At 36.3% G+C, this 14,214-nt stretch overlaps 1 protein-coding gene across 2 annotated transcripts; it reads left to right on the top strand.

The window, feature by feature from the left end:
• The first annotated feature begins 11,625 nt into the window (after positions 1-11,625).
• On the top strand, positions 11,626-13,645 carry LOC126629697 (glycine-rich protein A3-like). Of its 2 annotated transcripts, XM_050299798.1 has the most exons (4): positions 11,634-11,677; positions 11,750-11,798; positions 12,379-12,615; positions 13,218-13,645. In XM_050299798.1, exons 3-4 carry the CDS (start codon positions 12,408-12,410, stop codon positions 13,454-13,456), a joined length of 447 nt encoding a protein of 148 aa, XP_050155755.1. In that variant the 5' UTR covers positions 11,634-11,677; positions 11,750-11,798; positions 12,379-12,407; the 3' UTR covers positions 13,457-13,645. The 2 variants fall into 2 exon arrangements, with proteins under 2 accessions (XP_050155756.1, XP_050155755.1); XM_050299799.1 differs by lacking the exon at positions 11,750-11,798 and having other exon boundaries at positions 11,626-11,677.
• The last annotated feature ends 569 nt before the right edge of the window (positions 13,646-14,214 follow it).

Genomic DNA, 14,214 nt, shown 5'->3' with positions numbered 1-14,214 from the left:
AAAGCTGGTTTTGCTTTTTAGAGAGAAGTAAAACAAAGATCAAATCAAAAAATTTGGTGAACTTTTGTGCCTTATATTATTGTTGCAAGACAATATTGGTGGCATGGAAGGTTGAATAGGTATTCTCTAAGATATCTGATTTGGTTAGTTCCACTTTACAGAATTTCAGCTGTGATCGAATTTTACAAACTTCAGAGTTGTATTCATTCACGGACTTAAAGTCTTGGAAGCAAAGATGAAGCCAGTCATGTCTTGCTTCAAGTAAGTAGATGTCTTTCTGGTGATCGAAATGGTCGGCCAAAGCAAGCTAGAGGGTGCGTGGGTCTTCCTCAGGTACTTAGTCTGCAGCGCATCATGGATGTGTCTTCGAATGAAGATCATTGCATTAGCTTTCTGATCTTCGTCGATAGGTTTGTCATCGGTAGATGCCTCAATGGTGGCTCTAATACCTTTTGCAGTAAGATGAAGCTTCACGTCTTGAACCCACTTCAGGTAGTTTCTTCCAGATACTTCTAGAGTGGTGAAATCGAGCTTGTTCAAGTTCGACATGTCCCTAAAACGAAGGGTACAAAAAAAAATGTGATTAGCCATATGGTGATCCATAGATATATATTGTAGAACATTCGGGTTCTATAGACATGTATTTGTTTAATTTATGCATGAAAACTATAGGTTTCATGTGGTATGTTTTGAATGAAAATTTCGGATTTCAAAGGCACTAAATATGAAACTACAGTTCAATTTAGTTTTTATGAATGATTAGTTCATAAAGGAGAGGTTCCTGCAAGAAACACATAATGCAATATGTTGATTTAAGTGTAATGGATTTGAGTTTCTTTGGGAACTCAAGCGTGAGAGCTTCGTTACTACGAAAGTATGTCAACGGTTCAAAGTATAAAAATAAATTATTGAATCATTAATGTCCAAAAGTGATCTTTAGGTTAATAATTTTGGATTCATTATCAGATCAATGGACTGCAGGTTACTTTTAATTAATTCAATAGATCGGGACCAAACATGGTTGATTGTGGAAGCCAAAATAATAATAACATTCGGGTTAAAATTATTTAAAAAGGCAGCCCACGAGCCGAGGGAACTGGGTGAGCCTAGCAGCCAAGGCTGCTGGTATTGGGCCAAAGGGGCGCGCATGGACAAACCCAGCCAAAGTTGGCTTGTGGGTTAGGACACAGAAGGCCTAACCGAAGTTGGAGCCTGGTTTTTGGGCTGGGGAAGAAACCAAACCTACTGGGCTAGCTGTTTGGTTGTGGGCTGAGGCCAAAGCCCAGCAAGTGCAAAGGTTGGCTGGCAAGTTGGGCTAAGCTGCAGGTGGGCTTGGGGCTTTAGGCCCGTTGAAACTGACCCTAGGCTGAAGCCCGGTTGTCATGTGCATGAGTAGGAAGCCCAAAAGGCTACTGCAATAGTCCATGCAGCTGGGCTTCACGCCAGCGACGGTGCATGGTGTTGTCGAAGGTGGTGCCACGGCGGTGGTGCTGCACCATGCCCAATTTTCTTTCCTTTTTTTTTTTCGAAATCCCTAGGGTTTGAAAAACTATAAATTGCTTTTAATTTATTTATATGCTTTGGCTCACAAATTCCACAAAGCAATTTAATTGCGTAATGCATGAAACAAATATATATTGACAAATATATGATTATATACAATATATATATATATATATATATATATATATATATATATATCGGAATGAAAATATAAACATAGAGAGGTTCATGCATCATGGGGAATGTTTTCATGATTCGTGGACATTTCAAATATCTTCCTTTATTTTAACTGTACCTAATTGGCAGAAAACAAAGAAGTACCTTTGAATTTTGTGGAAGATAGCTTCTTCCTACGATTCGTCAATTCCTCAGCTTCTGGCAAGAGCATGTTGATAACGTGTTATAAGCCTATTTGATTGAACTAATCTAAGGGATTAGAGAGAGGGGGCCGACGGTATTGAGGGAGAAGAGAGAATGATTTAATTGTTTGGTGTGTTTGTATCATCCTATTGTGCCTTTATTTATAGTAGTTGGATAGGTAAAAACCTTACACTTTTAGGATTACAACTCTTAATAGGTAATCAACTCCTACTAGGAATATAAGATACATTTCTATATCTACTAGGATTTACACAATCACATTCCTATTCTAAATATGACTGCAACAACTAAGGCTATAAGACACACTTTTTGCTATATTTTATTTTAGGGAAAATTAGATTTAATTCCAAAAATGGATAATATTTTTCTTTTCTTTTTTGTTGATAAAATACAAATTTATTGACTAAAAGAAAATAGAGCCCCATCTTTATTGCTACTTTACGTTTCAAATTTGCATCTATGCATGATTGGAGATGCATTGAGAATTTTTAGTGTACAGATGGCAAATGTGAGTATAAAAATCACATTTAAATCTCATTTTCTTTTCAAGGATGTAAGTGTGAGTCTTACATCTCATATTTTAGTCCTAAAAATATAAAATTATATTTTTATTAGTTTTTTATCACTGTTCTAAAAATCTTTGCTAGTGCTGCTAAGGCTCTCAGCAGCTAGTTATCACCTCGACTAATTCCTAGGTATTTAAAAATTAAGGAAGGACGCCCACCTACACCCGTCTAGGCACCCACTGAGGTCGTGACTCTCACTTAGACAAAAAATAGATAACTTTTATTTTGCATTTTATTTTTTTAATAAATTGTAAGCGACTTATTAAATACTTGGATGAACATTCATTATATTCTAGTTCTCCATGTTTTCAATATGTTCTAATACTTTTTAATCTATATGTCATTCTCTTTTTCAATTTATGTATCTCAAAACAATTATAATAAGTTTACTTAAATTTGCCTAATCCACCTAGGTCCCGCCTAACCACCTAGGCGCTAGGCACTAATTCACAGCCAAACTAGCACCTAGCGTCTTTTGAAACCTTGGTTTTTAGTATATCCCAAATATTTCTACATCAATCTAGCAAAAAAAAAAAAAATCATTTCTAAGTAGTGGGTTCTAAGAAAATGAAATGTTCAAATGCCTGGGGCAGGGCCAGCCTTGAGGGTAGCCCAAGTAGGCGCCCGCCTAGGGCCCCCACTTTGGAAGAGCCCAAATTTTTTTTATATCCTGTAATTAACATATAAATATATACAAAAGTAAGAAATATCATAATTCATTTGTTAGTGCAGTGGAAATGTTGGCTTCATTTTTCTTTGGGGTGTTGAGTTCGAAACATGAAGCTGCCTTTTAGTCACTAGATTTTTCTTGATTTTTATTGTTTTTCAAATTTACTGCCAATCCATCTGTCCAACTCCCAATCCATCTGTCAAAATGCATATAAAGTTATAAAACTCAAGTCTCTTTGCAATCTTTTTTCTTTCAACTTCTCATTCTCTCAATTTTTATCGAATGTTTAAACCAACTTCCCATTTTCTCCATTTCTATTGAATGTTTAAACCAACTATCATATGGTCTTAAAGATTGTACTTTAAGGTAATCAAAACTTTGAATTATATATTTTTCTTTTCAATAACTTTTTATTCAATGGATTATTTTAATATTCAATTTGTTAGTGTGATGTTGATTTTAGAAGAAAAAAAAACACAAGAGAAACAATTGGCGTTGAATTTATTATATTTGTCAATCAAGTTTTATTGTTATTTACTCTCTTGATCATCAAGTTTAATTGTTCTTCACTCTCAATCTTGAACTTTTGACTGCAAACATTTAGTATATTTGTGTCTAAAAACGTGAATCGTGTAATGTTTAAATAATGTTTGTATATTTATCTTCTTTTGATATTAATTTTTAATGATATTTGATGTGAAAATAGAACTTTTTATGTATTTAGCGAAATTTTTTTTTTATACAAATCAATATACAAAGAACCGGAGATCAGAGAATTTTAGGACCCCACTTAGAAGGCTCGCCTAGGGCCTCATATTCTCAGGGTCGGCCCTGGCATGGGGGCTTACACTATTTAGTTCTTCTAGGGCTTGATTTGAGCTCCAAAATTTGCCCATTTGCAAAATGCTCTTCATTGCAGACTGTTTTATTCAGTTTTGGGCTAATAGTGGTCTAATGCCCTTGGTTACATTGGAGATGCTCTTAAAACTTTGTATCTTTGTTAGGGGTGGTTTGGGTTAGGATTTCGTACCGAAACTCACAACCCAAATCTCAAACCGATCACTTTTAGAACAAGATTTTGAAAGTTGAAACTGAACCGAAATTTTGGTATTCTTGAAAAAATTTCGGGATTTCATTACGGTTTGGAGTTTCAATTCAATTCCTATTTGCCTTCTTGCAAAATCCAAATCCAGAAATCAAAAATCCAAATCCATGCATATAAAAAACTCAATTACCAAACACCTTCAGATTTCACATAACCATCCATCCATTCATACAGAGTGCACTATTCAGGACATCAGGTTGAAGATTTATACCTTTTGGATCTGAGCATTTTGTGATGTCCATTGCTCTTATTCTTTGTTGAATCTGTGATTTTCGTTTTGAACGTAAACATACTGGGATGTTACTCTCAAATTCTTTTTATCCCAAAGATGGACATAGGAATGAAAGAATCAGATAGGGTTTTGCTAAATTTTACCTTTTTTGGGGTTGTACTTGTTGGGGAAAAACTTAGAGTACAAAACTCTAACACAAGTGTTGGAGAGACAAAACAAATTACTTGTATTAAACTCACAAAATATTACAACACTTAAACTCTCAAGAACACACTTGAGAAGCTATGACACTCACTCACCTTCTAGAGACAAACTCTAGATCACTCACACTCCTCACAAGACTACTCTTACTTCTCACTCTCACTTGGTTGGTTGGTTGATTGGTTGCTTGATTGATACAAATGGTGTGGATGCCTTCTCCTTTTATAGGCATGGATGGAACCTTGGAAAAACATGTAATCATCATGCTAGAGATATCTAGATAATTCTACTAACTACTAATCTTGCATGTTGGTGGAAACCTAATCATTCTTCTAGACTCTTCCACCAACTTGAACTTTGCTAGAATTCTCCAGCATATGTATGGATCTTTCTTTGTCCATGGCCTGGATCTATCTTGGGACAAGGCAAGATTACACTTCAACACAAACACCAATTGGGCTAGTGTTGATCTTCAACACTCCCCCTTAACACTAGCTCATTCTTTCCTCTATGCTGAGTTAACAACGAAATTTTTCAAACTTGCCAGTACTCAAACCTTTAGTGAACAAGTCCGCAACTTGTTCATCTGTATTAATTTGTCTCATCTCAATCTCTTCTTGCAAGGCATTCTCTCTAATGAAATGATAGTGCACCTCCACATGTTTAGTTCTTGCATGAAAGAATGGATTTTCCGCCAAGCGAATTGCCGATTGGTTATCACAGTACAATGGTACTATTGATAAGAGTGGCAAGTTGCCAAATAATATTAGAGTACAGGTTATACATTTCATCACCTGATTGGTGGCACGAAGGTGAGTTCCTTATTCACCTGGTTGGTGATAAGAGTGGCAAGTTGCTAAATAATATTAAAGTACAAGTTGTACATTTCATCACCTGGTTGGTGGCACAAAAGTGAGTTCATTCTTCACCTAGTTGGTGATAAGAATGGCAAGTTGCCAAATAATATTAGAGTACGGGTTGTACATTTCATCACTTGATTGGTGGCACGAAAAAAGGGCAAGGTGTCAAAGCACATTGTAGCAAGTGTCGAATGACACAAAGTATGTTGAACCCTTTCAAAGCACAGTTGGCTTATGTATGGATGTGTTGGAATGTATGAAGTTTATGAATGAATGTGTTGGAATGTATGATGTTTATGTATGAATGTATTGGAATGTATGATGTTTATGTTGATTGGCATAAGTGATGTTTATGAAAGTTTTGTTATGCATGAAGGGATCCATGCTTTCAATATGTGAACCATGTTGGTTGTAACACTTAGTATCACATACTTTGTGTCAAAGTACGCATGTTGAAGCTCTGAGTTAGAGTATAAAGGTAGGTCAGCGTAAACCAAGTGTTCCAGTGTTAGGAATGCAAAAGACTCAGAAGAAGTTGTCTGAATTCCCTCTTTTTTAAATATTTGTCGAATGACTTGTGTGACAAAAGATCTTAAGCGGTTAAGGGTCAAAACATTTATAATATGTATGCCTTCTTATAATAACATTTCATTCAGTACCTAGTCCTCCACTTTGAAAGAGTGAGGCTTGGCCCTATAGTCATAATAGTCGATGGTACATTCACCCCTGATTGTCTTGATACGAACTTTTATCCCTCTTGTTGTAATGGGCTTGCTGAGAGAAAATCCTTCCTCTTACCAAGAGACAAATTTGTTTGGTGACTTAATAAGTAGCTAAATAGGGCAGTAGATGATGCAATGGGTGTCTGAATGGCCAAGATCCCTTCACTTGGTAGAACTGGACTTCCACTTCCCACTTGTTGATAGGGGTTAATCATATGGGGGTTCCCTTGGTATGTCATTGCTTCAGCGAAGGCGTGGTTGTAAGCATGTGCCATCACCTCAGAGTAAGTCTTCCAAGTGTTGGCAATGATTATGTACTTGAAGAAACAATCATGTAGGCCTACTGTGAAGGCCTTTAGGGTGGTCTTATCATCTGCCTCAGCGCAGCGAGAATACTCATGGCTAAAGTGACCGACATACTCTTGTAGTGACTCATCCGGCTTCTGGTGAATAGTGTACAAGTCATCTGCAGAATGTAAGTGATCGGTCTGGAAGATGTGTTGAAAGACAAACAGTTTTCTTAGTTCCTCAAATGAGTCTATTGTCTCAGGTGGAAGACGACAATACCAGTTTAGAGCTCCGCCAAAGAGGGTGGAAGGGAAGAGAAGACATCGCTCTTCGTCGGTCTGCATCCGATATGCCATGGTGGACTTAAAGAGGTTAAGGTGTTCAATCGGGTTCTCCCTTCCAGTATAGAGTTGTAAACCTAGCTTTTGTTTAGTCTTCCCTGGAAAGGGGTGTCGAGGATCCTACTTATGAGAGGGCCAGGCTTGGGTTGGTTCCAGTCAGGTATCTCGGCCTAACGTTTAGCCTTTAACTTGTTTACTTCCTCAAGGAGCTATAGGACAAAGGGGTCTTGAGTGGAGTCATGTACCACTGGAATTTTCTTCCGTAAGTCTTCATCGCCTCTTGGAAGTAGGAAAGTTTGAGCAAGAGTGTGTGGTTTTTCTTTGGACTCGCCGTACTGACTTCTAAGGTGAGTTTTTCGGAATACATCTGAGTCCCTTTTACCTTTATGTTCCTCTGGGACCTGTCATTCCTTCCTTAGATTGGAAGCTGGCCTGGGTCGTGGGAGGGGACCGAGTCTTTCAGAAACCCTTGGGTCATTAATCTTCGAGCTTATGTAGAAGGGATTTTCTTGACGTTACTTTAGGAAGTCTCGGTAGTCATGATAAACGACTTTCGATTCTTATAACCCTTTTGCAAGGAGGTGTCTTCCTCCACTTCTCCTACTTCGGGTCGAAGCAGTTGGGTTAAGAGAAGTCTCATGTTGATCAATGTTTTGTTGATTAGCTCGTTCCTCATCAAGGATACTCATGTCGAATGAAGGTGACCCTCTGTGTTGGGGGCACCCAGATGATGGTTGATGTCCACATGTGCAACAAGCTCACGTGTTTGAGTACGCCTAGTCTTGTGGAACGTCTTAAAGAGCTTCTCATATCGTTCTTGAATGATCTCATTCTTTATTGCTATCTTGTTGTTCTAAGCCTCCAACTCCTCGACTTTAGCTTGAAGAACGAGCTTCTTTCGTTCCTTTTTTCATTGCTTCGCACTAGGTGCGAGTGGGTGTCGTTCTACGTGCTATGGCTTCCTTCGCTCCCCATGTTGGATAGGGATGCCTGGTCAAAAGAGAGAGTAGGAATAAATACATTTGCCACAGACGGCGCCTAATGTTGATGCACAAAATCAGTGAAGACTTTGGTACAACAGAAAGTGTCAACTTTGTGACCTTCGCTAGATTGCTCCGGTCACTAATGTGGATAAGTATGAAAATGGATAGAGACAAGGAAACAAACACAAGATGTACGTGGTTCACCCAGATTGGCTACGTTCACGGAGTAGAGGAGTTCTCATTAATTGTGAAGGGTTTACACAAGTATATAGGCTCAAGCTTTCCTTTAGTGAGTACTAGTGAATGATTTAGTACAAATGACATTAGGAAATATTGTGGGAGAATGATCTCTTTTTATAGAAGAGAGTTTCTAGCAATGTTCTGACATTGACACGTGTTGTGTTGTGATTGGCTTCTGATGTTGACACATGTTGCACTATGATTGGCTTCTGATGTCGATACGTGTCGCTGTGATTGGCCTCCTGGTTGGAAGGAAACTCTTCTGGATCCTTGACGGTATAACTTTGATCGGTGCTCGGTAGTTTCGGGATTGGTCAAGTATGGTACAAACAAACCTCTTTTAAGAAAACGAAGGAAGAAATAATAAAGCTTAAGCCAAGGAATATAACCATATTAAACTCAAAATATTTGACTTTCATGACACAAATTCAATCTCGTATAACCAGGCATAAACTTTATCCTAGAGGCTCATAGCGCTACAACCAATACATTTAGAAAACCAGGCGTCTTCTAAGTAAAGCAACATGTCCTCCTAATTCAATTAAATTTTCCAATGAACTAGAATCAATAACGAAGGTAATCAAGATGGTAAACCATGGACTATTGAATAAATTTTGAACACCCACTTTAAATGTGATAACCATGCACAACAATATATATAAAATAGGCTTTGAATAAAACTAAGGCATATAATTATATACCTCAATATCCTTAGGAACCAACCTTCTCCCTCCAACGACTCAAATTCCTGAAATTCCATTAGTACTATATAAATGAAAACACAATTGAAATCCATCAAACAAAACAATCCTGCAATTTAAACGATTCAATCCTACTACAATTGAAAATCCCTAGAGAGGAACTTCAGCACAAATTTGCATATATATTGAAAAGGAAGTTCAATAAGTATTCAACATCTGGAACTTGACAGACATAAACCATCTAGTCTATTGTTCTTCCATAGGTACGCTAATTGAATTACATATACCTTTAAATAAGAATCAACATTTTCTATGCGAACTATTACCGAAGATTCATCGTAAGTTAGGTCTACTCAACTCAAATCTTTTTGTTTTTCGACAACTTCATAGGAACGAAATTATATATCTCACTTTCTCTCTCTCTCTTCAAAGAGAAATTCTCAACCAATACAAAGAACTCAGTAGGTGCTGATGAATGAAATAACTCAGAATTTTTTTTTACATTTGTATTATTTTCCCATTTTTCACATAGACAAATTAAACCAATATGCTTAAAAAAATTGATACATGTAAAGCCGGAGACTGCTTTCAACGCCTTTTACTTTTCATTGTCATTACGTAAATCCAATTTCAGCACCATCTTCAGCAGAAAGAAAACAATTTTCAATTAACAAATTGTTTTGGAAGAGAATGGAAATCCATTAATTCAAATGCCAATACCGATTTCTGGGATTTTAGGGTTCTTTGTTACCCTTGCAACTGAAAGCCTAAAATCCCAAAAAAATGAGCAAGAAGCTTAAGCAGAAAAAATCATATTAATACTTCCAACTGGTCCTTCAGCTTCAGCCCATATTGGCTGTGGAGGTTTCAAACCAAACAGAGAACTTAGAAGTTGACTCCAAATGTCATGTTTAAGAAGAATATGCAGATACTGTTTAGCATGTCCAAATACTTGCTACCTAACACTCCTGTAAAATGTTCTAAAGAATCCAATTACAATAAACCCTATACACAAAAGCACCAAAAAACTACACCCACACTCAAAATCCGAACGCAGGAACAAAAATAAAAAGTTTACAGAAAACGGATGTACAAATGGAACATATAACTTTGTGATCCAGGTAAATGTTGTAAATTAGACTTCTAATTGCAATTTTCTTTCTTTATGAATTTTTAATTGTAAGTTTACCCTGTGGCTTTTGAAATTTTGGTTGAAATTGTGAATGTTGTTATGTTAATTAAATGTTGAATGGATTTTGCAAAAACAATTTATATATGTTTTCTAGAGACCCAGAATATACCAAATCTCTACCCACCAATAAAAACAGAGAAGACCATCACATAAGCAACAGAAGCCGAAAATAAATCCCACATTTTACAACCAAATCATTACATCCTAAAACAAAAACACAAAAGCATGTAACTTCGAAAGTTTGAAACATTAAACTCTAAGAACAAAAAAGAATAATAACGGTACCTTGAAATGAACCGTCAGGTCAAAACCTCTTGCTTTGCAAGCTGAAACAAATGAAAGAAATCAAAACCCACGAACCCACAATCAGATCAAAACAATTTTCCATGAAAAACAAAACCAAGATTGGTATACAAAAACCCATTACATTTGTAAATTGATAAGACGACATATGGTTTTCTCTGACCATCCCCACTCTTCCACTTGTGAAATCAATCACCCATCCCCCTCCCCATCAAATTGTAATCTTTGATGGCAGAACTGTAATTAAATCATTGAGGGCCTGACTGAGGGCTGGGCTTCTTAGCGAAACCAACACAAAGCTCATGAAGAGAAGGGGGAGCCTAAACCCCAGCCCAACACAGATTTGGTGGCAGCATTGTGTAAATAAAACAAAATCAAAGGGCAAAAATTTGACTGTAGCTCAACTTTAGAATAGATAATATTAATAAATATATCAAGCATTATAAAGTTGCGGATTGATAACAACAGTGGTAGCATACCTCAAATTTGTCGATCCAAACCAATGGTTTGGCTTAGACCATCTCCAACCCTTGGGCTAAAAGCCAAATTTTTTAGCCCGGAAAATTTAGCTTTTAGCCCAGAAACATCTTTTCTGCTCCAACCCTTCTACCCTAAAATTTTAGTCCGGAATTATTAAAGAATGAAATTAGCCTAAATTTTTTTCTTAAATCAATTTTAAAAAAATAAATAAATATGTAGATTATTGTAAATTAATTTTATGAACATTTTAATCTAAACAAATTTAAATTCCGATAAACATTTCGCATTTAGCCCGGGGGGAAAGCTGGGGGGTATTTGGCCCAGAAATAACATTTGGCATTTAGCCTAAAATTTTAGCATGAGTTAGAAAGTGTTTGGGGGGGTAATTTGGGGGGTAATTTGGCTTTTAGCCCAGGGTTGGAGATGGTCTTAGTTTTGAATAAAAAGTTAAGCAATTACTTTTTAAGTTGTTAATTTTATAATACAAGTATCTCACAACTTATACAATGATACGTAGTATACTACCTTATGTTTCGAGTACACTGAAAATATCTCCTACTTATCCTAGAAAAATCACATGTCATTAAGTGTTAGTGGTTGACCAAAAAAAAAAGTGTTAGTAGTACTTTACTATAGGGCATAAAATAAAGCAAATGCACGTTGAACAAACGCTGTGCATCAACTTTATGGAATCTATCATTTTAACATGTCCATTGGTATCAAATTGATAAGAATATATACTTGTTTATTTATATCATCTCATATTCATTGGGATCAAATTCATAAGAACATATACTTATTTACTTTATGATCCCTATAAATACGTACTTCATTTATTCAAGTTTCACATAAGCGTTTCTTTGAGTAGTGTTGAGGGCAAACTTATTAAGAGTCCCAGCACAACTGTTTGTGAGCCATCTCTCTCTCTCTCTAATCTCTAGTTGTCTTCTGTTTCTGCATTAACATATATGCTTTATACAGGGATCATCGCATCATAACTGTTCATTGTACGTGCGGTCAGTTTCGTTAGGTATTATTTGTGTTTAATTTTAAATAAAAAAATTCAAATGATTTCTAACCACACGATATACAATGAATGACTAAAAGATGTGAGGATTCCTAGAATTTCCTCAATTTGAATCCGGATGGAATCCAAATCCTTTAAAGATGGATTTCTTATTATTTGTAGCTTAATAGCTGGTTAGTTACATAAGCTCACACAAATGTTTTGAGATTTACGTCCTACTTAATTGGAAATAATTTTCTTTGTCTAGGGTTCTGAAGATTGGTCCCATCTGAGTAATATATCTTTTATTATTTAAAGCTGATCAGCATAACAATTGTTACAATAAGAAATGCTGAGGAGACTCTCTTATAAATATATGAACTTTCCGCTATTTCATCTTTGTGGCACAATACTAGTGCTAATATTATAAAACAATGTGCCAAAAAGATAAAGTGGCAGAGAGTCATTAAAAAGTCTTACTTTAAGAGAGTTTCCTTAGCATTTATTGCTTGTTGCAATTATCTATGATATGTTACAACAAAATTCTCTAACATGGTGCCTCCCATTTGATAAGTAGATGTTCATTTTGAATAATGATATGCAGCTAGGTATCAACCTTACGCACTTGATAAGATGGGAGGTGGAAAGGACGAGAAACATGAGACAACTGAGAAAGCACTATTTTCATATGGTAGTGGGTATGGATCATACCCTCCACAAGGATATGGATACCCCCCGCAAGCACATCAAGCATACCCTTCTCCTGGCGGGTATCCTCCAGCTGCCTATCCTTCTTATGGGGGATATCCACCAACCTCCTATCCACCGGCTGGTTATTCTGGTACATCAGCGTCTTTATCATTCTGCATGCAATCGAATCCCATCACGGTCGTCCCTAATCATTTTTGTAACTTTACCAGTTTTCTGGGTTATAATTATTCTGAAGTATATACATGGGCACTACAAAATTATAGGGCCAATAATATTCATGGGTATATTAATCAAGACCAAATTCAAAATTTTATTGAAGGATGGCAATCTGATTTTCCCCCCCCTTGTTTTTTTCAATGGAATCGATAGAGAAGAGATAATATAAAAGAAAATGCTGTGGATATACAACATTTTTGTAAGACATGACAATAAATTAAACAAGAAAAGGGAAAATATTATTGGCACTTCAAAATTCTCATTGTACATATTTCTCACGTGTGTATTTTCTTTCTAAATAAATAAAATTTGGAGTGCACAATGAGTATTTTAGATTGTCAATAACAATTACGTTTTGAAAATATATTTTCTCATTTCGCATCGACATCTATCAATTGATGTTCTTAATTTTATTCCAGCTAGTGATCATCTTATATGAAGAACCAATTGGAATGACATTAAAGTAGAATATTATTTTCGTTTTCTTGGTGACCAATGAAAGATTATCACGTACAGGGCATGGAGCTCCTGGTATCGGAATGGGAGGAATGTTAGCTGGGGTTCCTGTCGCAGCTGCTCCTGCGAATGGGGCTAACCATCTTGTGCATGGAGGTGGGGCCCACCATGGCTATGGTGCTTACCATGGTCATGGTGGTTCCCATGACTTTGGGGTTGGCCACGGCTACGGTCATGGCAAATTTCAGCATGGGAAGTTTGGCAAGCCCTTTGGTGGCAAGTTCAACAAATGGCATTAAAACATATGATATGGTGGATCTAAGGCAAATATCATGGTCGCTTCATCAAGATTCAAATCTAGTCTAAAATAATCTTCTTACGAGTTACGCCCTTTCTAATAATTACTTTAAAAATAAATAAGGGCGTATTTGTATTTTGTACTGTATTTCCATACAAAAAATAAATAATAACGTATTTATATTTTTGTATTTTTCTCTTTCCAAGAGCCCATAGACTATCGTTTAGGACTGGCTTAGCCATTTTAGCTCATGAAACAAAAAATATTGGAATCGATTGAACTTAGACAAGGGTATCTATAAATCAACGGTGACTGAGCTGACCAACTTTAATCTCCCCCCATAAGTTAAAACTTTTGCTAGACTTTTTGTTTAAGGGACGGGCTAAAATCTCAAACCAGGCTTGCTTCACATATTAACCATGTTGATTTGATCCCACATGCCCTCTATGCGTCATTCTTTCCGTGAAATAGTGGATCAGTTATTTAACACTTGTCCCTTCACTCAATTTAATTAGACTGTCCTTGGAGGCTTAAAACTGTCCTAAAAGATATCAAAGAGTTTAAATGTTATTTCTGTTTCAATTAGGGGCCGTTTGATAAACATACTGCTTTCAGTTTTTATTTTCATTTTTTTTTTTATATTTGAAAGTTGAAATCTGAGAACCAAAAACGGAAAACTAAATTTGGACACGGCCAAAACTCTGGTTGTACTTGGATTCGCGTCTCTTCCCTTCTATTGGAAATTCTCTTCATCTTGAA

The sequence above is a fragment of the Malus sylvestris genome, chromosome 7, assembly GCF_916048215.2.
Source record: "Malus sylvestris chromosome 7, drMalSylv7.2, whole genome shotgun sequence".
Lineage (NCBI taxonomy): Eukaryota > Viridiplantae > Streptophyta > Magnoliopsida > Rosales > Rosaceae > Malus > Malus sylvestris.
This window is presented reverse-complemented; position numbering and strand designations above follow the sequence as displayed.